This window comes from Danio aesculapii, chromosome 3, assembly GCF_903798145.1.
Source record: "Danio aesculapii chromosome 3, fDanAes4.1, whole genome shotgun sequence".
NCBI classification, from domain to species: Eukaryota; Metazoa; Chordata; class Actinopteri; order Cypriniformes; family Danionidae; genus Danio; species Danio aesculapii.
The window spans coordinates 6,469,765-6,496,834 of record NC_079437.1 but is presented as its reverse complement, the minus strand read 5'-3'; the positions used below and the strand labels follow the sequence as shown (position 1 = coordinate 6,496,834).

At 40.0% G+C, this 27,070-nt stretch overlaps 2 protein-coding genes across 2 annotated transcripts; both read right to left on the bottom strand.

The window, feature by feature from the left end:
* Positions 1 to 2,684: 2,684 nt before the first annotated feature.
* Positions 2,685 to 12,631, bottom strand: LOC130216883 (alpha-2-macroglobulin-like protein 1). Its single transcript, XM_056448790.1, has 34 exons — positions 12,492 to 12,631; positions 11,737 to 11,920; positions 11,290 to 11,446; positions 10,706 to 10,758; positions 10,613 to 10,633; positions 10,361 to 10,526; positions 10,212 to 10,296; positions 10,024 to 10,138; positions 9,552 to 9,672; positions 9,374 to 9,483; positions 9,128 to 9,298; positions 8,822 to 9,049; positions 8,540 to 8,752; positions 8,324 to 8,473; positions 7,817 to 7,942; positions 7,629 to 7,722; positions 7,325 to 7,472; positions 7,018 to 7,243; positions 6,820 to 6,940; positions 6,625 to 6,746; positions 6,501 to 6,552; positions 6,347 to 6,430; positions 5,831 to 6,007; positions 5,616 to 5,691; positions 5,392 to 5,548; positions 5,240 to 5,314; positions 4,982 to 5,144; positions 4,709 to 4,893; positions 4,259 to 4,480; positions 4,073 to 4,194; positions 3,357 to 3,438; positions 3,208 to 3,288; positions 2,841 to 2,946; positions 2,685 to 2,762 (listed from the first exon to the last, which is right to left on the bottom strand). The coding sequence occupies exons 1-34, from the start codon at positions 12,629 to 12,631 to the stop codon at positions 2,722 to 2,724; spliced, it is 4,374 nt and encodes a 1,457-aa protein (XP_056304765.1). The 3' UTR covers positions 2,685 to 2,721.
* Positions 12,632 to 15,462: 2,831 nt separating this feature from the next.
* LOC130216878 (alpha-2-macroglobulin-like protein 1) lies at positions 15,463 to 25,481 on the bottom strand. The gene is made up of 34 exons (XM_056448777.1): positions 25,342 to 25,481; positions 24,586 to 24,769; positions 24,139 to 24,295; positions 23,702 to 23,754; positions 23,609 to 23,629; positions 23,360 to 23,525; positions 23,211 to 23,295; positions 23,023 to 23,137; positions 22,774 to 22,894; positions 22,591 to 22,700; positions 22,345 to 22,515; positions 22,039 to 22,266; positions 21,757 to 21,969; positions 21,539 to 21,688; positions 21,033 to 21,158; positions 20,790 to 20,883; positions 20,486 to 20,633; positions 20,166 to 20,391; positions 19,968 to 20,088; positions 19,506 to 19,627; positions 19,380 to 19,431; positions 19,226 to 19,309; positions 18,706 to 18,882; positions 18,485 to 18,560; positions 18,261 to 18,417; positions 18,109 to 18,183; positions 17,851 to 18,013; positions 17,578 to 17,762; positions 17,123 to 17,344; positions 16,937 to 17,058; positions 16,155 to 16,236; positions 16,006 to 16,086; positions 15,620 to 15,725; positions 15,463 to 15,540 (listed from the first exon to the last, which is right to left on the bottom strand). Exons 1-34 carry the CDS (start codon positions 25,479 to 25,481, stop codon positions 15,500 to 15,502), a joined length of 4,374 nt encoding a protein of 1,457 aa, XP_056304752.1. The 3' UTR covers positions 15,463 to 15,499.
* Between the last annotated feature and the right edge of the window lie 1,589 nt (positions 25,482 to 27,070).

The window sequence follows — 27,070 nt, the reverse complement described above, 5'->3', positions numbered from 1 at the left end:
TTAATGTTTTAGTACGGCCTGCAACTGCGCACTAACGACCACCGATCAACATCGGGGTCTCATTACTCTCACACACAGTTATCTTTGTGGAAATGTTCCCCAAAATCAAAAATGGCATCAATTAGGTTGATAAGTTTGGTAAATTGTATCTTAAACATGTTTTGGAAAGAAATCATTGGCTAACTAGTGCTTTATCCCCTGACATAGCTGAAATGAGGTTCGATATCCTTTAATATTTTCAATATCCATTCAGAACGGACCTTTGGATCACCCGGAAAGCAGTGAAAAGATATATTTATGTCACTTTCTCTTCGCTGATAAGATAGATAGCCAGATACCCAACAATGCACCGTCGAGGGTTTCTTCCCACTGCAGCCTCGCTTTTAAAATAGCATCTGCGTGAAATCAGGCTATGGTAATGTGTCTTGTTTGCACTGCTGTGCATTAACCACTAGAGAGCACTGTGATTTCACCTGCTAGTAAAAGGGTGTAATTTTGGTGTGATGAGTAGGGTACACATAATGGAGAAAAATGTTTAAGATTAGCAATGTTGACAGTAATATGTAAGACAATAGATGAAAGCCAATAAATACGTTCGGAAAAACACACATGTAGGCACAGATAGACAAGTCCACACTCAAAAAGGTGTACACAGTTTGACTGTTGGTGAAAAAACTATTGTAGGCAATATTAAGTAAGGATTTGGTTAAAGTGCAGTGCATGCTACATCTTGATGATATGCAGCGAGGGGTATAGAGAGAGTTTGTGTGAGGTAGAACTGCACAATATATTGTTTCAGCTTTGATATCAGAATGTGCGCATCCGCAATAGTCATATTGCAAAGATATGCTGTGTTCAGTCTGAATTATAGTTGACCAGGAGATACTGAATAGTATTCAATCACTGTATTTATATAGGATTTATGCAAAAGGCATTTCTTACTTACAATTTGTCTCATCTATTGTCCAAATATCAACATTTCAAAGCAAAAACAAGATTTCACCTACCTCATTTTGTGAAGGAAAAGTACACACTTTTGCGTGTGTAACAGAAGAGTATGCAAGCTTTTGGGACATACTACTTCCTCGTTAACAGATCGTTGTGTTGCTTAGTTACGAGCCCTGTCAATCAATCACACATCATCCACATTTCTTTCATATTTAATTCCCTACCTTATTGGAGAAGCAGCAGCAGCAGGTTAATCTCCCAGTCACGAGTTTTTCATGCAGAGAAATCTCCTCAGGTGTTTGGATAATTCTGCATTCAGACGTTAATGTCCAAACATGTTTTTATATAAGTTTAGTATTGTTGTTGCAGATGAAATGTAACAGAAAACACGATTAAAAATGTTCCAGTGGGCTAGATAGATATTAACAGTCATACAAACATCTTTACCGAAGCCTCTCTACTTGACGGTTGGTCTTGCGCGTCCATCATGTTTGTAGTTTTACACTTTTCACCTGCATTTGTAGTTCTAAATTGAATTCATGTCCCACGCGCAATGTATTGTGAGCAATAACAGCGGTTAGAGTATGGACGCTTCTACACTTCAAGTTTTTGCTGAAAATAAACCATACGGGAACTTTTGGCAAACTCTTCAACATACTATTTGGGACATACTAATTTTATTTTCAAATACTCTTTAGGACGCAGCATATCTATTTACTTGCTCTAAGATTGTTTTGATATTTGGACTAGAAACAAAACAAAAAGCAAAGCATGTTTTTGCATTGAGATTCAATTTCTGTATCTGAATACTGTTAGACTCCCCAGAAAATGGTCAAATAGAGCTATTCAAGTCATCTTCATCTCACAATATTTCATTGCAAAAAAATAAAACAAGACATCAGATTTTTCCAATATTGAGGCGTGTCAGTCTGTGGGAAAAAGCTCTGCATCAATCAGCTGGAGAATGACCGGATGCTGCTGAACTATCTGCCCGAGTAGCAGAGAGAAAGATCCATGGCCCGAGTAGCTGATGACTCTCTTGACTTTAAAAGCACCACCTGGTGTAGATGGTACTGTAGGTAGTTTGAGCTTTCCTCCCTTCAGGACAAGTCATATTGCATTTCCTCATCCATGTTGACATTAAACTTGTCACTGCTTTGTCATGTTGCTGAAATCATCATTTCAACTGCATTTATCTGCTCAGAACTTGGTTATTTACGAGTTGGCAAGTAAAAAGTTACTGTACAATTTACTAAATACAAAAAAAAAATAATAATAATAAAAAGTGCAAATAAAGTCTTACCCTTATGTGCATAATTGGTTCATTATATTAATTTTGCGTATTAAAGTGTGACAATATAATAGCAACATGTAACAATTTGCACTTCAAATATTTTTAGCCAATGTAACACCCAGGATGACACATACCGGTATCATAATGCCTTCCTTTATTTTGATGCACTTTTGTAAAACTAGCAGAAAGCCTTAGTTGTACTAGAGACTCAGTTCTGTACCATGTGATAAAAAATAATTTGGAAGGCTTATTTTTCACTCCATTTGTAGTGGAACAGCTGATTGTTTAATTCAAATGATCTTGTTTGAGCATGTGCAGTCACTCACATTGATCATCCATCCCATCACCCAGATGATAAACAGACCTAGGACCTTGATCAAGAGCTGCAAGTAAGCTAGATTGGTGAAAACCTCTGGATTAACAAATGCAACATGAAAGCAGATTCATTTAAAATCTTTTATTTAAACACTGAAGCATCATCATGGACAGGGGGACGTGTACGTGGTCTCAAATTTATCATCTGTAAGAAAAATAAAGCATGATCACCATCTACAGGACATTCAGCTCAAAAAGCTCAAGTTAAATGGTAAAGACATACTTCTCTGGTAATAGTCATAAATATTGATAACCGCTGGCTTCAGATTCTGCACTGCAACAGCCCGTGTCAGCTGTATACTGAAGGTCACCGGAACACCTTTGGGAACCTGTGGCCAGAAGCAAGGGTATTGGGTCACACTTCATAAGTATAGACTGCTCCAGTGCAAACAAGTTAACTGAAGGATATAGTCGAGACAAAGTCTGAAGGGTTTAACTCCACAAGTTGCCAAGAGGAAATTAAAGAAAAAAATAAATAAAGTATAAATGCTTTAGGTTTCAAAACAAGCAACTCTGAAATCTCATTTCTCCAACTAACAAAGATCTTCTCACATTTAAGGTGGCAGGTTTAATAGAAACTACAGCCTCACCTCTTGTAGATAGACGAGGACATGATTACCATCTGAATCAACCCTCTGCACTAATGGAGCAAAATTAGGTGGGGATCCAAGCTGAGGAAAAACCAACACTTAGCAAGCAGTGTCAAAAGGTCCCAAAGTCACCCTTAAATCATACCAACCAGTGAGGTGTCTGCAGTGAATCCTGACAACACCTTAATGTCCACCAGAACCATGTTAGTAGTTGGCTTTGGACCAGTGTATCTGGGGGGGGAAATAGCATTTCAGATGTGATGATTGGAAAGCCTAAGGTTACTTGTATTTAAGCTAACTGGCAAAAAGCAATAGTATCTAATATAATGTGAAAAGCAGTAAAGGATTCAAGTTCACAAAAGGACAACTATAAATTGAGCTAAGTGTCCAAGGAAAGACCTGTAAAAAAAAAAAAAAGCACATACCTCAATACGCAAACATGGTTTAACCCCTGAGAAACTAGGGTGGACATTCAAACTACATCTCACAAATGTAGTCTGATAATTATAGTGACACTCAAAAAGAAAAAAAAAAAAACAAAAAAAAAAAAAGGGGGGGGGGGGGGGGGGGCATGTGTGGCTATTGACTTGACTGGCCAACCAAATGTTAATAGGACAGAAACATAGCCACTTCAGCAACTGTCCACTTTAACGCATAATGCACAATGCACTTTACAGTGCAGCAACCAAAACATAAAATATTAATCCTACAGACGTATTTGCATGGCAATTTACAAAGAATTGAGCAGCCTTAGAGAGAAAAAAAAAAATAAATAAATAAAAATAAAATAATAATAATAATAATAATAATAATAATAATAATAATAATAATAATAATAATAATACAAAAACAAAGCGGCTCTTACTTGACTGTGAAGGTCAACATCAGATTGACTGGTGTAGCCTGGCAGTCTCCAGTCACCTTCGCAACAACACTCAGTGTTTTGGCAACCACAACAGGAGTAGGGATGTTGTAGAAACAGGCAACCTGCGAGTTGAAGGCAATGAACTACCAGGAGCAAAAACAAACAGAAATAGGTGAACATACACACCTGTACAGAAGCACAGGCAGATCCCCTTGCTACAACACTATATGTGCCCGGGAAGTTGTTCAGTGAATTTCTCTGATACAGCAAGCGGTTGTTGGGAGTCACAGCAAAGTTGAAAATGTCTCCTGCTGGCACTGAGGACTGAACTGTAACAGTGCTGGAGCCTCCAGGGCTGAACGCTTGAGCAGCATACAGAGACAAGGCCTGAAGAGCCACCACTGTGTCCTAGGAGTTAAAATATATAATAATAATAAATACAAACTTTATACATGTCAAGTGGTTCCAAAACTATGGTAACCAAACAGTGAATTGAACCACTGGCAGTATAGAAGGAGGATTACCATTACTTAAAATGATTCGATTTAGTACACTACATTTGGTACCTACAGATTATGCACTTGTTAATGTTAACAAACAGTGACTGAATTATGCGAACTTGCTAGCTGAAGTCACCTGAGTGGAGGTGAAGCCACCATAGGGATTCTGCTGGGCCACAAGCCAGTTGACAATGCGGTTAGCATAGCCCAGATTAGTGGTTGTCACAGGCTGTACAGTGAGAACCGCTAATAGCACATATGCACTGATCTCCACTGCCAGAGTATCACCAGATGTAGTCTGAGACCAGTGGAGTGTAGTACCTAAAGACAGGGAGGGGTGGGGTTTGTTTTTGCTGTGTTACCAGTTTGTAATCCCCCAAGTTAAGCAAATTTGGTGGCTAATATTCACCTTCAGAAATGGCAATGTTTCTCAAGGAATTTAAAAGCTGTGTTCGAGTGTTGGTCTCTCCAGCCAGACTGAAGGTGTAGGCGAGCAGAGCAGTTACATAAGTGTTCCCCAGATTCCCAACTAGAGGCCTCAAAAATGACAGAGCCTTAGTAATGACAGGATCCTGGAAGAGGAGAGAAGAAATTCATACAGAAGTATTACAGAACTACTGCCAATATATACGCATGCAAACGGTCCTTGAATAAGCAATATTTTTACCGTGACAGGGACGCCTATTTCAAGCAGTGATGCAACAATGTAGCCAGTCATGGTCACATTATCACCAACTCCACCCTTAAACACAACAGCATCAAACACCTTCAGGATCAGTCTCAGCTTAGTAACAGCAGGTCTGAAGAGATGTGACATACCTTCATGTCATTGTGGTACAGAGTGCCCTGCTGCACAAAACAGCCATCTGAACCCTGCGTGCCAATCAACCAGTCCTTTGCACTCTTAAGAACATTGGGATCTATGTAGGTGAAGTTCCTTGTTAGGCCAAAAGTCCTCATGACAAAGGCGGTCAACCTGGATATAGAGCAATTTAAGTTACACAATACTTAAAGCATCAAGACTTGAACTGCAGGACACGCACCATGTATTGGATGGATCGTAACCAAAAGTGCTGAATGAACCGTCACTGTGCCTGTAGTTCAGCTCTCCTTGATATCCTGTCCCAGTCAAAAGAAATAAATCCTAGTCATACTATGAATGTTTGCGTTTTAGATGGATCTGAGCTCCACAAGACACAAGCCCTCCACAACAGTTTGGCTGCACCTGGTCTAGTTACTGAGATTTTTAAACTCATACCACTCAGAAGATAACTCATGGCAGTGTCTTGGATGGTTGGGGTGAGCTGTGCAGTTACTGTCAGATACCGTAGGATGTAAATATTGGGAGCAAGAATGATCATATTCTGTTCTCCACAGCCAGAAGGCATCTGTAGCAAATTGGCCAGGTTATTCAGTGCACGACCCATTATGTCCCCTAGGAGGAAAAATGTAAAATTAGGTCATTTACCTCATTTCAGGATAATTACTTGTATACATAACATGCAAGGTCACAATGGTCAGTCCAGGTGTAGTTGATTTGGTCTCAAAATCAGTTTAAGCAGGCTACATGTGAAAGGCAGTGCATTGCACTTAGGTCAGTCTCATGGTTTGACATTTTGATCAGCATTAACAGCCCAACTGACCATTTGGTGCATAAATTACTCAGGAAACTTGAATTGTCAGATCTAAGTCAACAAACAGGGCAGACTATCAGTGATTGCTACTTAAGAGTGCCATGCAGCCCTATGGTGTTGTCTTCAAGGAAACCCTTTACCAATGACTGATACGGAGCATCTGGCTGATCCCTGGATGACATTTCTTGGGAGTGTGATCTTCACATTCTCTGAAAGCATGCTTCCTGTAAACCAAACAACAGATCAGCAAACCGCATAAGGATCAAGCAATTTAGAATACTAATCTGAACAAACCCTTTGGACAGAGTAACCAACTCCGTGTGAAGGTCCTTTCCACTCCTTCAGCCTAGAGGAATGGAAAGGAATCAGTTAATAACGCCATGAGCTCCACTTTCAAAACTTCAGAATAGTTACTAACCAGAACCAGCAGACTTCGAGTGACTATGTCAATGCGTCCTCTTGATGGTACGGTCACATCCTGATCGCCGCACAATTCCTGGGATGGACTGGCCTCAGCACTAATGGTCACGTTTACAGTTCCTAAAAATTTCAGCAACCAATTGAATTTCACATTTGCCAATATACAAACATATACATAAAAATAAAAACAAACCAATAACGGAAGCAGTTAAAGTCCATTTGATGGTCTTTCTCCAATTGGCAGAGAGAGATGAAGACTGATCATTAATGGGTGTTAGAGTGAAGTTGGAGGATGGCGTTGGAGTCACTTGAATCTGACAATGAATAACAGCATTAGTGGACATTGAGTGGATACATGCATATGCGGATCCATTAACAAGTGAACCCAGACCTTGAGGCATTGCAACAGATAGTTGAAGACTGTGGCCACGAGCTCAAAAGCCTCCCCACGGATTATGGAGTAAGGCAGGGTGAGCTCTAGGAAGAAGGGCTGGAAGGAAGTCAGCAGAACTGGTGGAGCTAGACCAAAACCATTGGAGGACAGACAGAAGGCCTCAGTGTCCCATGTGGTGATCGTATCAGGAACCGTGAGGGGAACTGATGTGGACCCAGAGTCCCTGTGTGGAAAAATATAGTATTTATATTATAAATAAATAAATATTTTTTTTTTTTTTTTTTTTTTTAAAAAGGTCACCAACCCCACAGGAACAAGTTGCCAGATCCACGTTTCTGGAAAGTAAGTCCTGATTGTGACAGAAGAACCTCCAGTTCCTCCAATTTCTGCCATTGTGAAAGGAGCTGGAGCCATTTCAGCCATTGCAAAACCAGCAGCCTGAATAGGAAATACTAAGAGAAACTGCTCTTCAGTAAAAGGGAAAACTAGCAACAAGCCTTTGTAAAACGCACTGCAGATTTATATATATTTTAAAAAATAAATTTAAAAAAAAAGGCACTTTTAAAAGGTTGCAGTTAGCAATCGTTACTCCAAGCAAACAGACATACCTCCCTGGAAGTTGCGATAGTAAAGCAGGTCTTTGAACTTCAGGCACTGAGGCTCGCGAACTGGCAGATTTGTTGCAATTTTGATCCCCACACTCTGTGTCATGGGTAAAAAAAAAAATAAAATAAATAAATAATAATACCTCAGGGTAAGGCATCAAAATAAAAAAAAAAAACCCTTAAGAGTTTACCTTGAAGGTGTTATATGCTTGATCTGTTGGAACAGCTCGACGTGGTCGAACATTTAGGCAGTCTTGTTGATCTTCAACACCATATGGATAATCAGATAGTGACTGGAGTGGAAGCATGTTAAACACCTAAAGGGAGGGAAAACAAAAAGGATCATTTAAACATACCGAGGATCTAGCCAGTAAAATGAGACATTTTGTATGAGCAAAAATGAATTTGTGAGGGAAACTTGGTGGCACAGCACATCACTTAAATGAATCCTGGGGTAATACTGTTCGGACCAATTCTGTTTTTGTAAACTATACTCTCTGGATTCAATTACAGGTTTACTTTGACAAGCAGATGGTTCATGGAAATGCTCACTTTGAAAGATTAAGAGTTCAATCTAGTTTAAAGTGGCATGTGTAAGGAATGGCACAGTACAGCCATTTCTAAAGCATGATACCATCGGTTGATTAAAGACAATCTTAGAGTGAGTGATCCATTATAGTTTAGAATTAGTTAGGTACCGCCTCTGCGCTCAGACGTCCTCCGGACTGCATGATCAGGACACTCTGATCTATAGCACTGAGGCCACACAGAGATCCTGCTTGAGCAGAGACGGTCAAAATATTTCCTTCACCAGGAACAGCTGTAGCAGGAGAGAACTGCAGAGAAACCTGCAATAAACAAGCTCAATGAACGACATGTCACACTCCACACAAAGACAACTGACTCACAGATACCTGATTTGAGAAACACTTCTCCGTGTCAAAAGATGCACTACCAGTCACTACAGTCTGACTAGGCAGAACACAGAAGACCAGAATCTGCACCGTCGGAGCCATATTGGCAAGAATTGAGAGATCAATCACTACTGTGCCCTTCGTGAGGGCATCTGAAGCCAGAGCTTGAACAGTTTTATAGCCATGCAGAACGATAACTCCTCTGGACATGACCTGACAACAGACAGCTAGATTAGTGCCAAACAAATGGTCAACAAACAAGGAAATTTAACATCGATTTACCATATAGATGATGTCAGCACTGTAGTCGCCAGTCTCTCCAACAAATGAATACTTGACAGTCACTGGATAAGTGGTGCCACACTTCAGCGGCTGCTCAAGCTTTACTATAGACAGATCACTAAAGGTTGGGTTCTCAGAAGGAACAGTTTGGGAAAGTTTAACCACCTGTCCATCTGTAGTGAAGTATGGCGAATTGTAACTAAAATAAGACTGCGGAGTTGCACTTGCCTGAGGAAAATGAGAATAAAATTAAGCACTTCCTGCAAGAGCAAGTAGCATTTGTTCAAAATCAGTGACAAGTCATACCACAAGATTCAGATCAGCTTTAGGAAAACTAGTAGTGTCAAGGGAGAACTTGGCAAATCCGTTCTTGTTTGTAGTCAAATTGAACAGCACTCTGTTGGGCCATTGGCTGCTGTCCAGGATATAAACAGTCTTGCTATTGATTGGTTTACCATTGAAATCAGACACAGAGATCTGTTTGGGGAAACAAACATTAAGGGAAACCCAACAAAATGGACTCCTGCAACAAAATGATGAATCTCAACTAACCTTGCCATTCACCGTTGACCCGTAATCATAGAACTTTGGGAGATCCACGAATGTGACCTTGCCAACTTCAAATGTAATTGACACAGTTGTGGATTTGGACATGACAACACCTGAAACAGGAGGGGGAAAAATAAGCACACACAAAAAAAATAAATAAATGTATTTGTCAGTAGTTTACCTGTTCCCTCCTCAGTGACGTTGACATTAACAGCAAAGGAATTTTGCAGGTTATTCTCAAAACTGGTGCCAAAAAAGGATGATGTACTGAGTGTTAGAGATGCACAGCCAGTGTTGTTCGTCTAGATGGATAATAAAATTATGCTGATCAGCACAGATTTAAAATAACCTGGAGTCATCTCCAAAACATTTCCCCTCTTAATACAATATGGGGATTTCAGATTGCTTTGAAATGTCACCCCCCCCCCACAAGGCAGATTACTGAAAACATGATAGTTTGTGGTTTGGTCTTTGTAGCACCAAAACTTTTGTAAAAGAGCAAAAATCTAAAATGTTTAGGACTGATGCCAAATATTTAAAAAAATAAAAATAAAAAAATAATAATAATTTAGATAGATAAATAAATACACAAGTTACACCAACTAATAAAAATCAGGAGTCTGTAAATGCAGGCCCTGCACAAAAGGTCTAACCTTAGTGGATTTATTCAGACAAATGCTGGTCACTTTAGGATCCTGAATGAAGGTAAGAGGCTGACGGCACACTTCCACTAGCACTTGACCAGGTACAGGCTGCCCAAATGTGTACCTGAGAAACATTAAAAATCAATAGACTATCCACAAGACAAACATGCAGTAAGAAAACTGAAGGCTTCACTCACTTTCCACAAGCCTCAACTTTCAGTCCCACATCTGCAACACTATACGTCTGCAGGGTGTTTACGGTCACATCAAACTTGGGTAAAACTAAACAAGAAAGAGCTGTAAGACATCAGAAAGGCTGTTGTATATTTAGAGATAATAGGCGTACCATATTTTTTCACATCAAAAGTCTGGGAGATCATTCGGTCACCAATATAAGCCCTCAGTGTGTACGTCCCAACCTGAGCTTCTGGGATCAACACATGAGAAAGCTCCAAAATCCAGTTGATGGAGGAAACATTTGTCCATTGATTTATCCGGATATTACGAAAGTCCTATTGAAAAGTTAAGCTTAGACAAAAAGTACTAAGAAAACATCCAGAAGCAACGTTGCCAACAGAAGCAGCAAACAAGTTCCTACCTCCAACACCACCAGATTGTACTGCAAGACAGAGTTAGAATTAGACATGGTCAAAGATTTTAAAGGTTGAAAAGAAACTACACACAGCCTTACCATTTGGTCAAGAGGCACAAGCTTATCAGTCATGGTGACGACTCTGAAATTCACTGGCAAAGTGAGAATAAAAGCACTTTTAGCCTGGGCAGTTTCACATAATATTAAAGACAACTCATTTAAGATTCTTTATTCCCTCTAACTTTATAGTTTGGTTAAGATGCACCGAAACTGAATATTGGGGAGAATCTGTCATTTAACAGCATGCTTGGACGTGGTAAATGTCTAACTGCACAGGAACATCCACTAAAAGTGTTGTAGCAACTTTAAATTTGTAAATAATAATAAACCTTAGAATTCAAATCTGATTTGTGAACCAATCACTTTAAACAAATTAAGGAAACTGGAAACTCAAACCTGCTTGAATTAGTTAAGATTGAAAACATCCAACCATCAAATCAACACAGAACACACCTTTCCTACTATGGTACTCAATGGTTGCCAGGCTAAAACTCTCGTTCAACGGAAAGAAACGGTTTTAGAAACTCGAACAGTAAAGGAGTACCACACCATTAGCAGGTGAACAGTCCCTTCAATACTTGAGAACCTTATTGGGAGTTCTGCACTAATACTGGTCAACTCACCTGTCTGTCCTGGATTGTAGAGTGGTTTGTCTGTCTGGATGAAGGTCAGAGGCAGATAAGACCTGAACATCACTTTACGCTCTTCAGTCATTTTGAAGGACTGTCCTTGAACGACCACCCTCACCGTCTGCACTGAATCTCCACTTACTTGAGGAGCCTGTAGAGAAACATCGTAAAGTAGACTTCACGCAGAAATCAATATTTCCCCAAGTTAAGATTTGACAACCTTTGTTGAGCAAACCAAAATATTCTGCAGAATGTTAGGAGAAAGCAGCCATAGTGTGAATAAACATTGGAAGTCAATGGCCTTTTTTGTTCTGCATCTCTTCCTTTGTGTTCAAAAGGACAACTCAAGTTTAAGACGTGGATTTATTTTTTGGGGTGGTGAAAATCCCTTTAACATAAGGACCTTTCTACTTGTTTTGTGCATGTTAAAGAATCACAGACCTGGAAATTAAAACATCTGTGAAGCTTCCTCTGGGTTGTCTGACGCACAAGTTGAGTTTCTGTATTTTTGTCGTCGACCAGAGAAATTGTCAATGTCAGACTGCCTTTGGGCTTCAGAAGACTAGCGCACAGTTTAGCACCAGAGCCGGACTCAATCAATGAAGGAAACGTCACCATGAAGAGCCTGCAGGAAAACAAACGGTTTGGGTTTGTCAAGATCTGCTCGACTGATGGCACGTCACTCTAGTTTACTTTCAGAAGCCATAAAGATCAGCTCTAAACAAGCATTTTTAAAATGGGTAAGTCTAGGAATAAAACAGGACACTTTTGTCCACTTCATCCGTGGTCATTTTCATGGCAAGTGAACGAGGGCTACTTTAAAAGATACCACAAAAGGAGGTCTCAAAGAAAAAATAAACAAATAAAGGGTGCATCTTTGTATAGGGTCCCCAGAGGATCCTGGATAGTCATGTTTGGTACTCCACCCAAATCTTAATGAAAACTTGCATTAAAATATTCACATATTAGACATCTTTCAGATCAGACCTGCAATTAAACCAGTTCAGCTTTAATATAATTTTAAAGTAAATGCTAATCATTCTCAAAGTTGCATTATAATTGTAGCTCAACTATTTTTTTTTTTAACATCCAAGATGAAACAGTACTAAAGAGTTGAAAATTCCCAAACATTAAACATCTTTTCATCTGTGGCCAAATGTTTGACTGATAAGGGGGTTAGAGACCATAGAACTTACGGCCCTGAAAGCAGTTCATCAGCGGTGACCACTGGTTCTATTGGTCTTGGGGCTTCCACAATAAGCTTGGCACCATCAACAAAACAGAAGAAAAGGACTAGATTGAGCCATTTCCAAACACTGATCTCCATCACCGCCATGATGAGCAATCATGCAAGACTTTCTCCTTCAGAAATCCTTCACAATGACTACTACAATCCACAAATGATGAACCCAACAGAACTTCAAACTATGCTGGAAGAGTCTCAGCACTGCACAATTATAGAGTCCACTAACGAGACACACCTGATTCAGCTCATCTGCAGAGACCGCAGCACCTCACACTGAGAAATCTCCTTTTCTCATTTTGTACCTGAAACAGTTTTGAATAACAACACAAATAAGATCAAGTTATCTCTAAAAATTAATGTTTTAGTCCGGCCTGCAACTGCGCACTAACGACCACCGATCAACATCCGGTTCTCATTACTCTCACACACAGTTATCTTTGTGGAAATGTTCCCCAAAATCAAAAATGGCATCCATTAGGTTGATAAGTTTGATAAATGGCATCTAAAACATGTTTTGGAAAGAAATCATTGGCTAACTAGTGCTATATCCCCTGACATAGCTGAAATGAGGTTCGATATCCTTTAATATTTTCATTATCCATTCAGAACGGACCTTCGGATCACCTGGAAATCGGTGAAAAGAAATATTTGTGTCACTTTCTCTTCGCTGATAAGATAGATAGCCAGATACCCAACAATGCACCATCGAGGGTTTCTTCCCACTGCAGCCTCCCTGTGCTTTTAAAATGGCGGCCGCGTGAAATCAGGCTATGGTAATGTGTCTTGTTTGCACTGCTGTGCATTAACCACTAGAGAGTGCTGTGTACACACAGTTTGACTGTTGATGGAAAACTATTGTAGGCAATATTAAGTAAGGATTTGGTTAAAGTGCAGTGCATGCTACATCTTGATGATATGCAGCGAGGGGTATGGAGAGAGTTTGTGTGAGGTAGAGCTGCACAATATATTGTTTCAGCTTTGATATCAGAATGTGTGCATCCACAATAGTCATATTGCAAAGATATGCTGTGTTCAGTCTGAATTATAGTTGACCAGGAGATACTGAATAGCATTCAATCACTGTATTTATATAGGACTGATGCAAAACGCATTTCTTACTTAGAGTTTGTCTCATCTATTGTCCGAATATCAACATTTCAAAGCAAAAACAAGATTTCACCTACCCCATTGGCAGATGATTTCCTTAAAACAGGTAAAAAAAAACTCATTTCTTCTGATGGAAAAAAATAATACATTTCTGCATCCCAATTTACATACTTCTGCTACACCCTAAAAGTACACACTTTTGCGTGTGTAACAGAAGAGTATGCAAGCTTTTGGGACATACTACTTCCTCGTTAACAGATCGTTGTGTTGCTTAGTTACGAGCCCTGTCAATCAATCACACATCATCCACATTTCTTTCATATTTAATTCCCTACCTTATTGGAGAAGCAGCAGCAGCAGGTTAATCTCCCAGTCACGAGTTTTTCATGCAGAGAAATCTCCTCAGGTGTTTGGATAATTCTGCATTCAGACGTTAATGTCCAAACATGTTTTTATATAAGTTTAGTATTGTTGTTGCAGATGAAATGTAACAGAAAACACGATTAAAAATGTTCCAGTGGGCTAGATAGAAATTAACAGTCATACAAACATCTTTACCGAAGCCTCTCTACTTGACGGTTGGTCTTGCGCGTCCATCATGTTTGTAGTTTTACACTTTTCACCTGCATTTGTAGTTCTAAATTGAATTCATGTCCCACGCGCAATGTATTGTGAGCAATATCAGCGGTTAGAGTATGGACGCTTCTACACTTCGAGTTTTTGCTGGAAATAGTAAACCATCCAGGAACCTTTAGCTTACTCTTTTCAACATACTAAATCTACTTTCAAATACTCTTAAGGACGCAGCATATCTATTTACTTGCTCTAAGATTGTTTTGATATTTGGACTAGAAACTAAACAAAAAGCAAAGCATGTTTTTGCGTTGAGATTTAATTTCTGTATCTGAATACTGTTAAGACTCCCCAGAAAACTGTCAGATAGAGCTATTCAAGCCATCTTCATCTCACAATATTTCATTGCAAAAAAAATAAAAGACATCAGATTTTTCCAATATTGAGGTGTCAGTCTGTGGGAAAAAGCTCTCCATCAGTCAGCTGGTGAATGACCGGATGCTGCTGAACTATCTGCCCGAGTAGCAGAGAGAAAGATCCATGGCCCGAGTAGCTGATGATTCTCTTGACTTTCAAGCACCACCTGGTGTAGATGTCCTGAAGGGAGGAAAGCTCAAACTACCTACAGTACCATTTCCTCATCCATGTTGACATTAACTTGTCACTGCTTTGTCATGTTGCTGAAATCATCATTTCAACTGCATTTATCTGCTCAGAACTTGGTTATTTACGAGTTGGCAAGTAAAGTTACTGTACAATTTACTAAATACAAAAAATAAATAATAATTAATGGAAATAAAGTCTTACCCTTATGTGCATAATTGGTTCATTATATTAATTTTGCGTATTAAAGTGTGACAATATAATAGCGACATGTAACAATTTGCACTTCAAATATTTTTAGCCAATGTAACACCCAGGAAGACACATACCGGTATCATAATGCCTTTATTTTGATGCACTTTTGTAAAACTAGCAGAAAGCCTTAGTTGTACTAGAGACTTAGCTCTGTACCATGTGATAAAATGAATAATTCATTCGGAAGGCTTATTTTCACTCCATTTGTAGTGGAACAGCTGATTGTTTAATTCAAATGATCTTGTTTGAGCATGTGCAGTCACTCACATTGATCATCCATTCCATCACCCAGATGATAAACAGACCTAGGACCTTGATCAAGAGCTGCAAGTAAGCTAGATTAGTGAAAACCTCTTGATCAACAAATGCAACATGAAAGCAGATTCATTTAAAATCTTTTATTCAAACACTGAAGCATCATCATGGACAGGGGGACGTGTACGTGGTCTCAAATTTATCATCTGAAAGAAAAATAAAGCATGATCACCATCTACAGGACATTCAGCTCAAAAAGCTCAAGTTAAAATGGTAAAGACATACTTCTCTGGTAATAGTCATAAATATTGATGACCGCTGGCTTCAGATTCTGCACTGCAACAGCCCGTGTCAGCTGTATACTGAAGGTCACCGGAACACCTTTGGGAACCTGTGGCCAGAAGCAAGGGTATTGGGTCACACTTCATAAGTATAGACTGCTCCAGTGCAAACAAGTTAACCGAGGGATATAGTAGAGAAGTCTGAAGGGTTTAACTCCCTTTGGAAGGAGACAAGTTGCCAAGAGGAAAAAATAAATAAAATAAAAAATAAAAAAAGAACCTATAAATGCTCAAGGCTTCAAAACAAGCAACTCTGAAATCTCATTTCTCCAACTAACAAAGATCTTCTCACATTTAAGGTGGCAGGTTTAATAGAAACTACAGCCTCACCTCTTGTAGATAGACGAGGACATGATCACCATCTGAATCAACCCTCTGCACTAATGGAGCAAAATTAGGTGGGGATCCAAGCTGAGGAAAAACCAACACTTAGCAAGCAGTGTCAAAAGGTCCCAAAGTCACCCTTAAATCATACCAACCAGTGAGGTGTCTGCAGTGAATCCTGACAACACCTTGATGTCCACCAGAACCATGTTAGTAGTTGGCTTTGGACCAGTGTATCTGGGGGGAAAAGTAGTATTTCAGATCTGATGATTGGAAAGCCTAAGGTTATTTGTATTCAAGCTAACTGGCAAAAAGCAATAGTATCTAATATAATGTGGAAAGCAGTGAAGGATTCGAGTTTACAAAAAGGACAACTATGAATTGAGTTAAGGGTTTCTAAAAGGAAAGACCTTTAAAAAAAAAAAAAAAAAAAAAAGCACGTACCTCAATCCGAAAGCCTGTTTAATCCCTGAGGAGAAACTAGGGGTGGACATTCAAACTACATCTCACAAATGTAGTCTGATCATTTTAGCTCCAACCCAGATCAAGCTCAATTCAGATTTAGGGGATGGCAAGGAGTATCATAGCAACATTGGTGCTATGCAAAAATTTACACAATGTTTTAAAGGGGGGGGGGGGGGGGGGGGGCTTGACTAGCCAAACAAATATTAAGATTACAGAAACCTAGACACTTCAGCAACAGTCCACTTTAACATATAATGCCACTGCTTATACACTTTACAGTGCAGCAACCAAAAAATAAATATTGATCCTACAGACGGATTTGCATGGCAAATTTACAAAGTTGTTGTTTACACAGAAGTGAGCACACGCACACACACACACACACACACACACACACACGGGAAAAAAAAAAAAAAAAAAGAAAGAACAAAAAAAAAAACCCACACGTAAAACTCAAGGAAGCGGTTCTTACTTGACTGTGAAGGTCAACATCAGGTTAACTGGTGCAGCCTGGCAGTCTCCAGTAACCTTTGCAACAACACTCAATGTTTTGGCAACCACAACAGGAGTAGGGATGTTGTAGAAACAGGCAACCTGCGAGTTGAAGGCAATGAACTACCAGGAGCAAAAACAAATAGAAATAGGTCAACATACACACCTGTACAGAAGCACAGGCAGATCCCCTTGCTACAACACTATATGTGCCCGGGAAGTTGTTCAGTGAATTTCTCTGATACAGCAAGCGGTTGTTGGGAGTCACAGCAAAGTTGAAAATGTCTCCTGCTGGCACTGAGGACTGAACTGTAACAGTGCTGGAGCCTCCAGGGCTGAACGCTTGAGCAGCATACAGAGACAAGGCCTGAAGAGCCACCACTGTGTCCTAGGAGTTAAAATATAATAATAATAATAATAATAATAGCACACTTTATGCATTCCAAGTGGTTCCAAAACTATGGTAACCAAACAGTGAATTGAACCACTGGCAGTATAGAAGTAGGATTAGCATTACTTAATGATTCGATTCAGTACACTAACAACTGCATAATCTGAAGGTACCAAATGTAATGTTAACACACAGTGACTGAATTATGCCATCTTGCTAGCTGAAGTCACCTGAGTGGAGGTGAAGCCACCATATGGATTTTGCTGGGCCACAAGCCAGTTGACAATGCGGTTAGCATAGCCCAGATTAGCAGTGGTCACAGGCTGTACCGTGAGAACCGCTAGCAGCACATATGCACTGATCTCCACTGCCAGAGTATCACCAGATGTAGTCTGAGACCAGTGGAGTGTAGTACCTAAAGACAGGGAGGGGTGGGGTTTGTTTTTGCTGTGTTACCAGTTTGTAAACCCCCAAGTTAAGCAAATTTGGTGGCTAATATTCACCTTCAGAAATGGCAATGTTTCTCAAGGAATTTAAAAGCTGTGTTCGAGTGTTGGTCTCTCCAGCCAGACTGAAGGTGTAGGCGAGCAGAGCAGTTACATAAGTGTTTCCCAGATTCCCAACTAGAGGCCTCAAAAATGACAGAGCCTTAGTAATGACAGGATCCTGGAAGAGGAGAGAAGAAATTCATACAGAAGTATTACAGAACTACTGCCAATATATATGCATGCAAACGGTTCTTGAATAAGCAATATTTTTACCGTGACAGGGACGCCTATTTCAAGCAGTGATGCAACAATGTAGCCAGTCATGGTCACATTATCACCAACTCCACCCTAAAACACAACAGCATCAAACACCTTCAGGATCAGTCTCAGCTTAGTAACAGCAGGTCTGAAGAGATGTGACATACCTTCATGTCATTGTGGTACAGAGTGCCCTGCTGCACAAAACAGCCATCTGAACCCTGCGTGCCAATCAACCAGTCCTTTGCACTCTTAAGAACATTGGGATCTATGTAGGTGAAGTTCCTTGCTAGGCCAAAAGTCCTCATGACAAAGGCGGTTAACCTGGATACAGAGCAATTTAAGTTACACAATACTCAAATCATCAAGACTTGAACTGCAGGACACGCACCATGTATTGGATGGATCGTAACCAAAAGTGCTGAATGAACCGTCACTGTGCCTGTAGTTCAGCTCTCCTTGATATCCTGTTCCAGTCAAAAAAAAAAAAAATAAACCCTAGTCATACTATGAATGTCTGCGTTTTAGTTGGATCTGAGCTCCACAAGACACAAGCCCTCCACAACAGTTTGGCTGCACCTGGTCCAAATACTGAGATTTTTAAATTCATACCACTCAGAAGATAACTCATGGCAGTGTCTTGGATGTTTGGGGTGAGCTGTGCAGTTACTGTCAGATACCGTAGGATGTAAATATTGGGAGCAAGAATGATCATATTCTGTTCTCCACAGCCAGAAGGCATCTGTAGCAAATTGGCCAGGTTATTCAGTGCACGACCCATTATGTCCCCTAGGAGGAAAAGTGTAAAATTAGGTCATTTACCTCATTTCAGGATAAAATTACTTGTATACATAACATGCAAGGTCACAATGGTCAGTCCAGGTGTAGTTGATTTGGTCTCAAAATCAGTTTAAGCAGGCTACATGTGAAAGGCAGTGCATTGCACTTAGGTCAGTCTCATGGTTTGACATTTTGATCAGCATTGTAACAACCCAACTGACCATTTGGTGCATAAATTACTCAGGAAACTTGAATTGTCAGATCTAAGTCAACAAACAGGGCAGACTATCAGTGATTGCTACTCAAGAGTGCCATGCAGCCCTATGGTGTAGTCTTCAAGGAAACCCTTTACCAATGACTGATACGGAGCATCTGGCTGATCCCTGGATGACATTTCTTGGGAGTGTGATCTTCACATTCTCTGAAAGCATGCTTCCTGTAAACCAAACAACAGATCAGCAAACCGCATAAGGATCAAGCAATTTAGAATACTAATCTGAACAAACCCTTTGGACAGAGTAACCAACTCCGTGTGAAGGTCCTTTCCACTCCTTCAGCCTAGAGGAATGGAAAGGAATCAGTTAAAATAACGCCATGAGCTCCACTTTCAAAACTTCAGAATAGTTACTAACCAGAACCAGCAGACTTCGAGTGACTATGTCAATGCGTCCTCTTGATGGTACTGTCACATCCTGATCGCCGCACAATTCCTGGGATGGACTGGCCTCAGCACTAATGGTCACGTTTACAGTTCCTAAAAATTTCAGCAACCAATTGAATTTCACATTTGCGCACACACACACACACACACACACACACACACACACACACACACACACACACACACACACACACACACACACACACACACACACACACACACACACACACACACACACACACACACACACACACACACACACACCACACACACACACACACACACACACACACACACACACACACACACACACACACACACACACACACACACACACACACACACACACACACACACACACACACACACACACACACACACACACACACACACACACACACACACACACACACACACACACACACACACAAACCAATAACGGAAGCAGTTAAAGTCCATTTGATGGTCTTTCTCCAATTGGCAGAGAGAGATGAAGACTGATCATTAATGGGTGTTAGAGTGAAGTTGGAGGATGGCGTTGGAGTCACTTGAATCTGACAATGAATAACAGCATTAGTGGACATTGAGTGGATACATGCATATGCAGATCCATTAACAAGTGAACCCAGACCTTGAGGCATTGCAACAGATAGTTGAAGACTGTGGCCACTAGCTCAAAAGCCTCCCCACGGATTATGGAGTAAGGCAGGGTGAGCTCTAGGAAGAAGGGCTGGAAGGAAGTCAGCAGAACTGGTGGAGCTAGACCAAAACCATTGGAGGACAGACAGAAGGCCTCAGTGTCCCATGTGGTGATCGTATCAGGAACCGTGAGGGGAACTGATGTGGACCCAGAGTCCCTGTGTGGAAAAATATAGTATTTAATTAAAAAAATAAATAAATAAATTTTTTTTTTTTTTTTTTTTTTTTTTTTTTTTTTAAAAGGTCACCAACCCCACAGGAGCAAGTTGCCAGATCCACGTTTCTGGAAAGTAAGTCCTGATTGTGACAGAAGAACCTCCAGTTCCTCCAATTTCTGCCATTGTGAAAGGAGCTGGAGCCATTTCAGCCATTGCAAAACCAGCAGCCTGAATAGGAAATACTAAGAGAAACTGCTCTTCAGTAAAAGGGAAAACTAGCAGCAAGCCTTTGTAAAACGCACTGCAGATTTATATATATTTTTAAAAATAAATTTAAAAAAAAAAGGCACTTTTAAAGGTTGCAGTTAGCAATAGTTACTCCAAGCAAACAGACATACCTCCCTGGAAGTTGCGATAGTAAAGCAGGTCTTTGAACTTCAGGCACTGAGGCTCGCGAACTGGCAGATTTGTTGCAATTTTGATCCCCACACTCTGTGTCATGGGTTAAAAAATAAAATAAAATAAATAAATAAATAATAATAATAATAATAATAATAATAATAATAATAATAATAATAATAATAATAATAATACCTCAGGGTGAAGGCATCAAAATAAAAAAAAAACCCTTAAGAGTTTACCTTGAAGGTGTTATAAGCCTGATCTGTTGGAACAGCTCGACGTGGTCGAACATTTAGGCAGTCTTGTTGATCTTCAACACCATATGGATAATCAGATAGTGACTGGAGTGGAAGCATGTTAAACACCTAAAGGGAGGGAAAACAAAAAGGATCATTTAAACATACCGAGGATCTAGCCAGTAAAATGAGATTTTGTATGAGCAAAAATGAATTTGTGAGGGGAAACTTGGTGGCACAGCACATCACTTAAATGAATCCTGGGGTAATAGTGTTCGGACCAATTCTGTTTTTGTAAACTATACTCTCTGGATTCAATTACAGGTTTACTTTGACAAGCAGATGGTTCATGGAAATGCTCACTTTAAACTCTTAATCTTTCAATCTAGTTTAAAGTGGCATGTGTAAGGAATGGCACAGTACAGCCATTTCTAAAGCATAATACCATAGGTTGATTAAAGACAATCTTAGAGTGAGTGATCCATTATAGTTTAGAATTAGTTAGGTACCGCCTCTGCGCTCAGACGTCCTCCGGACTGCATGATCAGGACACTCTGATCTATAGCACTGAGGCCACACAGAGATCCTGCTTGAGCAGAGACAGTCAAAATATTTCCTTCACCAGGAACAGCTGTAGCAGGAGAGAATTGTAGAGAAACCTGCAATAAACAAGCTCAATGAAAGACATGTCACACTCCACACAAAAGACAACTAGACAAACAGATACCTGATTTGAGAAACACTTCTCCGTGTCAAAAGATGCACTACCAGTCACTACAGTCTGACTAGGCAGAACACAGAAGACCAGAATCTGCACCGTCGGAGCCATATTGGCAAGAATTGAGAGATCAATCACTACTGTGCCCTTCGTGAGGGCATCTGAAGCCAGAGCTTGAACAGTTTTATAGCCATGCAGAACGATAACTCCTCTGGACATGACCTGACAACAGACCGCTAGATTAGTGCCAAACAAATGGTCAACAAACAAGGAAATTTAACATCAATTTACCATATAGATGATGTCAGCACTGTAGTCGCCAGTCTCTCCAACAAATGAATACTTGACAGTCACTGGATAAGTGGTGCCACACTTCAGCGGCTGCTCAAGCTTCACTATAGACAGATCACTAAAGGTTGGGTTTTCAGAAGGAGCAGTTTGGGAAAGTTTAACCACCTGTCCATCTGTAGTGAAGTACGGTGAATTGTAACTAAAATAAGACTGCGGAGTTGCACTTGCCTGAGGAAAATGAGAATAAAATTAAGCACTTCCTGCAAGAGCAAGTAGCATTTGTTTAAAATCAGTTACAAGTCATACCACAAGATTCAGATCAGCTTTAGGAAAACTAGTAGTGTCAAGGGAGAACTTGGCAAATCCGTTCTTGTTTGTAGTCAAATTGAACAGCACTCTGTTGGGCCATTGGCTGCTGTCCAGGATATAAACAGTCTTGCTATTGATTGGTTTACCATTGAAATCAGACACAGATATCTGTTTGGGGAAACAAACATTAAGGGAAACCCAACAAAATGGACTCCTGCAACAAAATGATGAATCTCAACTAACCTTGCCATTCACCGTTGACCCGTAATCATAGAACTTTGGGAGATCCACGAATGTGACCTTGCCAACTTCAAATGTAATTGACACAGTTGTGGATTTGGACATGACAACACCTGAAACAGGAGGGGGAAAAATAAGCACACACAAAAAAAAATAAATAAGAGTATGTATGTGTCAGTAGTTTACCTGTTCCCTCCTCAGTGATGTTGACATTAACAGCAAAGGAATTTTGCAGGTTATTCTCAAAACTGGTGCCAAAAAAGGATGATGTACTGAGTGTTAGAGATGCACAGCCAGTGTTGTTCGTCTAGATGGATAATAAAATTATGCTGATCAGCACAGATTTAAAATAACCTGGAGTCATCTCCAAAACATTTACCCTCTTAATACAATATGGGGATTTCAGATTGCTTTGAAATGTACAAAAGGTCTAACCTTAGTGGATTTATTCAGACAAATGCTGGTCACTTTAGGATCCTGAATGAAGGTAAGAGGCTGACGGCACACTTCCACTAGCACTTGACCAGGTACAGGCTGCCCAAATGTGTACCTGAGAAACATTAAAAATCAATAGACCATCCACAAGACAAACATGCAGCAAGAAAACTGAAGGCTTCACTCACTTTCCACAAGCCTCAACTTTCAGTCCCACATCTGCAACACTATACGTCTGCAGGGTGTTTACGGTCACATCAAACTTGGGTAAAACTAAACAAGAAAGAGCTGTAAGACATCAGAAAGGCTGTTGTACATTTAGAGATAATAGGCGTACCATATTTCTTCACATCAAAAGTCTGGGAGATCATTCGGTCACCAATATAAGCCCTCAGTGTGTACGTCCCAACCTGAGCTTCTGGGATCAACACATGAGAAAGCTCCAAAATCCAGTTGATGGAGGAAACATTTGTCCATTGATTTATCCGGATATTACGAAAGTCCTATTGAAAAAGTTAAGCTTAGTCAAAAGTACTAAGACATCCAGAAGCAACATTGTCAACAGAAGCAGCAAACAAGTTCCTACCTCCAACACCACCAGATTGTACTGCAAGACAGAGTTAGAATTAGACATGGTCAAAGATTTTAAAGGTTGAAAAGAAACTACACGCAGCCTTACCATTTGGTCAAGAGGCACAAGTTTATCAGTCATGGTGACGACTCTGAAATTCACTGCAAAAATGAGAATAAAAGCACTTGTTATACCGGGCAGTTTAACAGGAGTGAGAGTCACAAAAAAAAAAAAATCCATATCTAATCTGAACGGTGAACGATCACTTTAATAAAATCTCAAATTGTCATCTTTAAATGAACTCAAGCTGGTTTGTGGAGAGTAGGATTGAAATGTTAAAACCTGTAACCAACAACCACAGAATGCTTTTCATACTATAGTCAAATGGTTCCCAGACTAAACACTAAAAAAATCTCTTGTTCAAAGAAACCATTTTAGAAACACTTGAACAGTAAAAGAGTACCACCTCATCATTAGCAGGTGAACAATCCACTTTAGGACTTGAATCTCATTGAGAAGGTTTCATACGAATACTTGTCAGTCACCTGTCTGTCCTGGATTGTAGAGTGGTTTGTCGGTCTGGATGAAGGTCAGAGGCAGATAAGACCTGAACATCACTTTACGCTCTTCAGTCATTTTGAAGGACTGTCCTTGAACGACCACCCTCACCGTCTGCACTGAATCTCCACTTACTTGAGGAGCCTGTAGAGAAACAAAGTGAGAGTGTTGACTTCTGGTTGAAAAATCCAGTTTAAGATTTGACAACTTTGCTGAACAAACCAAGACGTTCAAAGAATTTTGGGAGAAAGCCACTGAAATCCATAGGAATAACACAAAGTAAATGGGCTTTTTTTGTCCTGCATATCTTCCTTTGGTGTTCAACAAAAGAAACTTAAGTTTAAAATGTGGGCTGAGTTTTTTTTTTGGGGTGAAAAATCCTTTAACATAAGGACCTTTCTGCTTGTTTGTTGCATGTTGAAGAAATCACAGACCTGGAAATGAAAACATTGGTGAAGCTTCCTCCGGGACGTCTGACGCACAAGTTGAGTTTCTGTATTTTTGTCATTGACCAGAGAAATGGTCATTGTGAAACTCCCTTTCGGCTTCAGAAGACTAGCGCACAGTTTAGCATCAGAGCCAGACTCAATTAATGAAGGAAACGTCACCATGAAGAGCCTGCAGGAAAACAGTTTGAGTTTACGTCAAGAGTCACTCTGATGTCACGTCAAACTCAAGTTTACATTCAGAAGCCATATCGATCAGCTCTAAACATGCATTAGTGTTATTTTATTTTTATAAAATAGTCAAGTCTAAGAGCAAGACAGGATACTTTTGTCCATTTTAACCCTGGTCATTTTCATGGCAAGTGAAGAGTCTACTTAATACCATGAAAAGGAAGCCAAAGATACAAATAAATTGTGTCCTTATATAGGTCACCAGAGGATCCTGGATGGTCATGTTTGGTACTAGATCCAAACTAAGTCTTAACTTTCAAATATCAGAGAGATTTTTCTATCAGAACTGCAGTAAAACAAGTTCAGTGAAATACAGCTATAATATAGAAATTAAAACAAATGCTATTCATTCTCAAAGTTGCATTACATTTATAGCTTTAAAAAAAATACAAAATAAAAAAATAAAATAAAAAAAAAAAGCCACATGAACATCCAGGTTCCCAAACATATTAGACACACACCAGTGTCTAAAAGTTTGACTGATTAAGTTAAAGACCAGTTAATAGAACTTACGGCCCTGAAAGCAGTTCATCAGCAGTGACCACTGGTTCTATTGGTCTTGGGGCTTCAACAGTAAGCTTGGCACCATCAACAAAACAGAAGAAAAGGACTAGATTGAGCCATTTCCAAACACTGATCTCCATCACCGCCATGATGAGCAGTAATCCAATGTTGTCTCCTTTAGAAACCCTGCACAATGACTGCTACAATCCACAAATCATAAACCCAACAGAGCTCCAACAATACTAGAAGAGTCTCAACACTGCACATTTATACGAGTCCACTAACGAGACACACCTGATTCAGCTCAGTAGCAGAGACCGCAGCACCTAAAGCTACGGTCACACCGGGCTTTGTGTGTGCGAAATTCTGTCGTGCTGCGCTGCGAAAAGGGGCGGGATTAAACAAGCTTATTAGACATTTTAAAAAGCCAGCGATTGCTCCATGTTTTAAATTTCTGTCCAGAGAGGTCCTGTTTTGATCCTCGATTGGTCCCATGCAGCCAAGTGATGCGATTTCGCAGGTTAGAGTTCACCAAGCTTGAACTTTGCACCGCAGCAATCTGCGAAACTTTACGCATGACCCCGCGTTTCCGGTCTGACGCATTCGCGTGCATATGAATGGAAGTCTATGGGAAGAAAAGTCAAGTGTGACCACAGCTTCACACTGAGAAATCTCATTTTATCCACACAAGATGGGTTATTGTTGATTTGCAGGGACTGTACACGAAACAGTTTTGAATAACAACACTAATGATATCAAGTTACCTCTAAAAATGAATGATTTAGTCCGGCCTGCAGCTGCGCACCAACAATGCGCCGATCAACATCCGGGTCTCATCACTCTCACTCAGTTATCTTTGTGGAAATGTTCCCCAAAGTCAAAAATGGCAGCAACTACATTCACTATTTTTGTTGGGATGTGCTAAACAAGATGCACTCACACACATGTCCCACAATCCTCCCAAAATGCATGACTGCGTTAAGCTGCGGTCACACTTGACTTTTCTTCCCATAGACTTCCATTCATACGCACGCGAATGCGTCAGACCGGAAACGCGGGGTCATGCGTGAAGTTTCGCTGGTTGCTGCGGTGCAAAGTTCAAGCTTGGTGAACTCTAACCTGCGAAATTGCATCACTTGGCTGCATGGGACCAATCGAGGATCAAAACAGGACCTCTCTGGACAGAAATTTAAAACATGGAGCGATCGCTGGCTTTTTAAAATGTCTAATAAGCTTGTTTAATCCCGCCCCTTTTCGCAGCGCAGCACGACAGAATTTCGCACACACAAAGCCCGGTGTGACCGTAGCTTAAGTCTTAATCTCATATTAAAGATGTGTAGCTGTTTCTCAATATGCATTCTTCAGCGATTTTGGGTCCTCGTGTTCTCATGTAACATCATCATCAACTTGTCAAGGTTCAGTTCCAAAACTCAGGACCGCAAGAATAGAGGACGCGTGAAAGTTCCCAGATGTGTTTTTAATACCGTGGATGCATCGATGAAGACTTGATTGCAAAACTTTCTCGAGAAGTCCCAGAAGTCATTGTGGCTGAATAAAGAAGGTGGGAATCACAGCCTTTTATATAGATTTATTATTAAAGTAAACATCACCATGAAAATAATAATCAAGCTATAAAACACATTAAGGGCGTTTATTTGCTGAATTTTGTATTAAAATAAGTTTTATTTGTATTGTGCAACGTATATTTGTAAGGTTTTTATGTGTAAGAATGAAAATT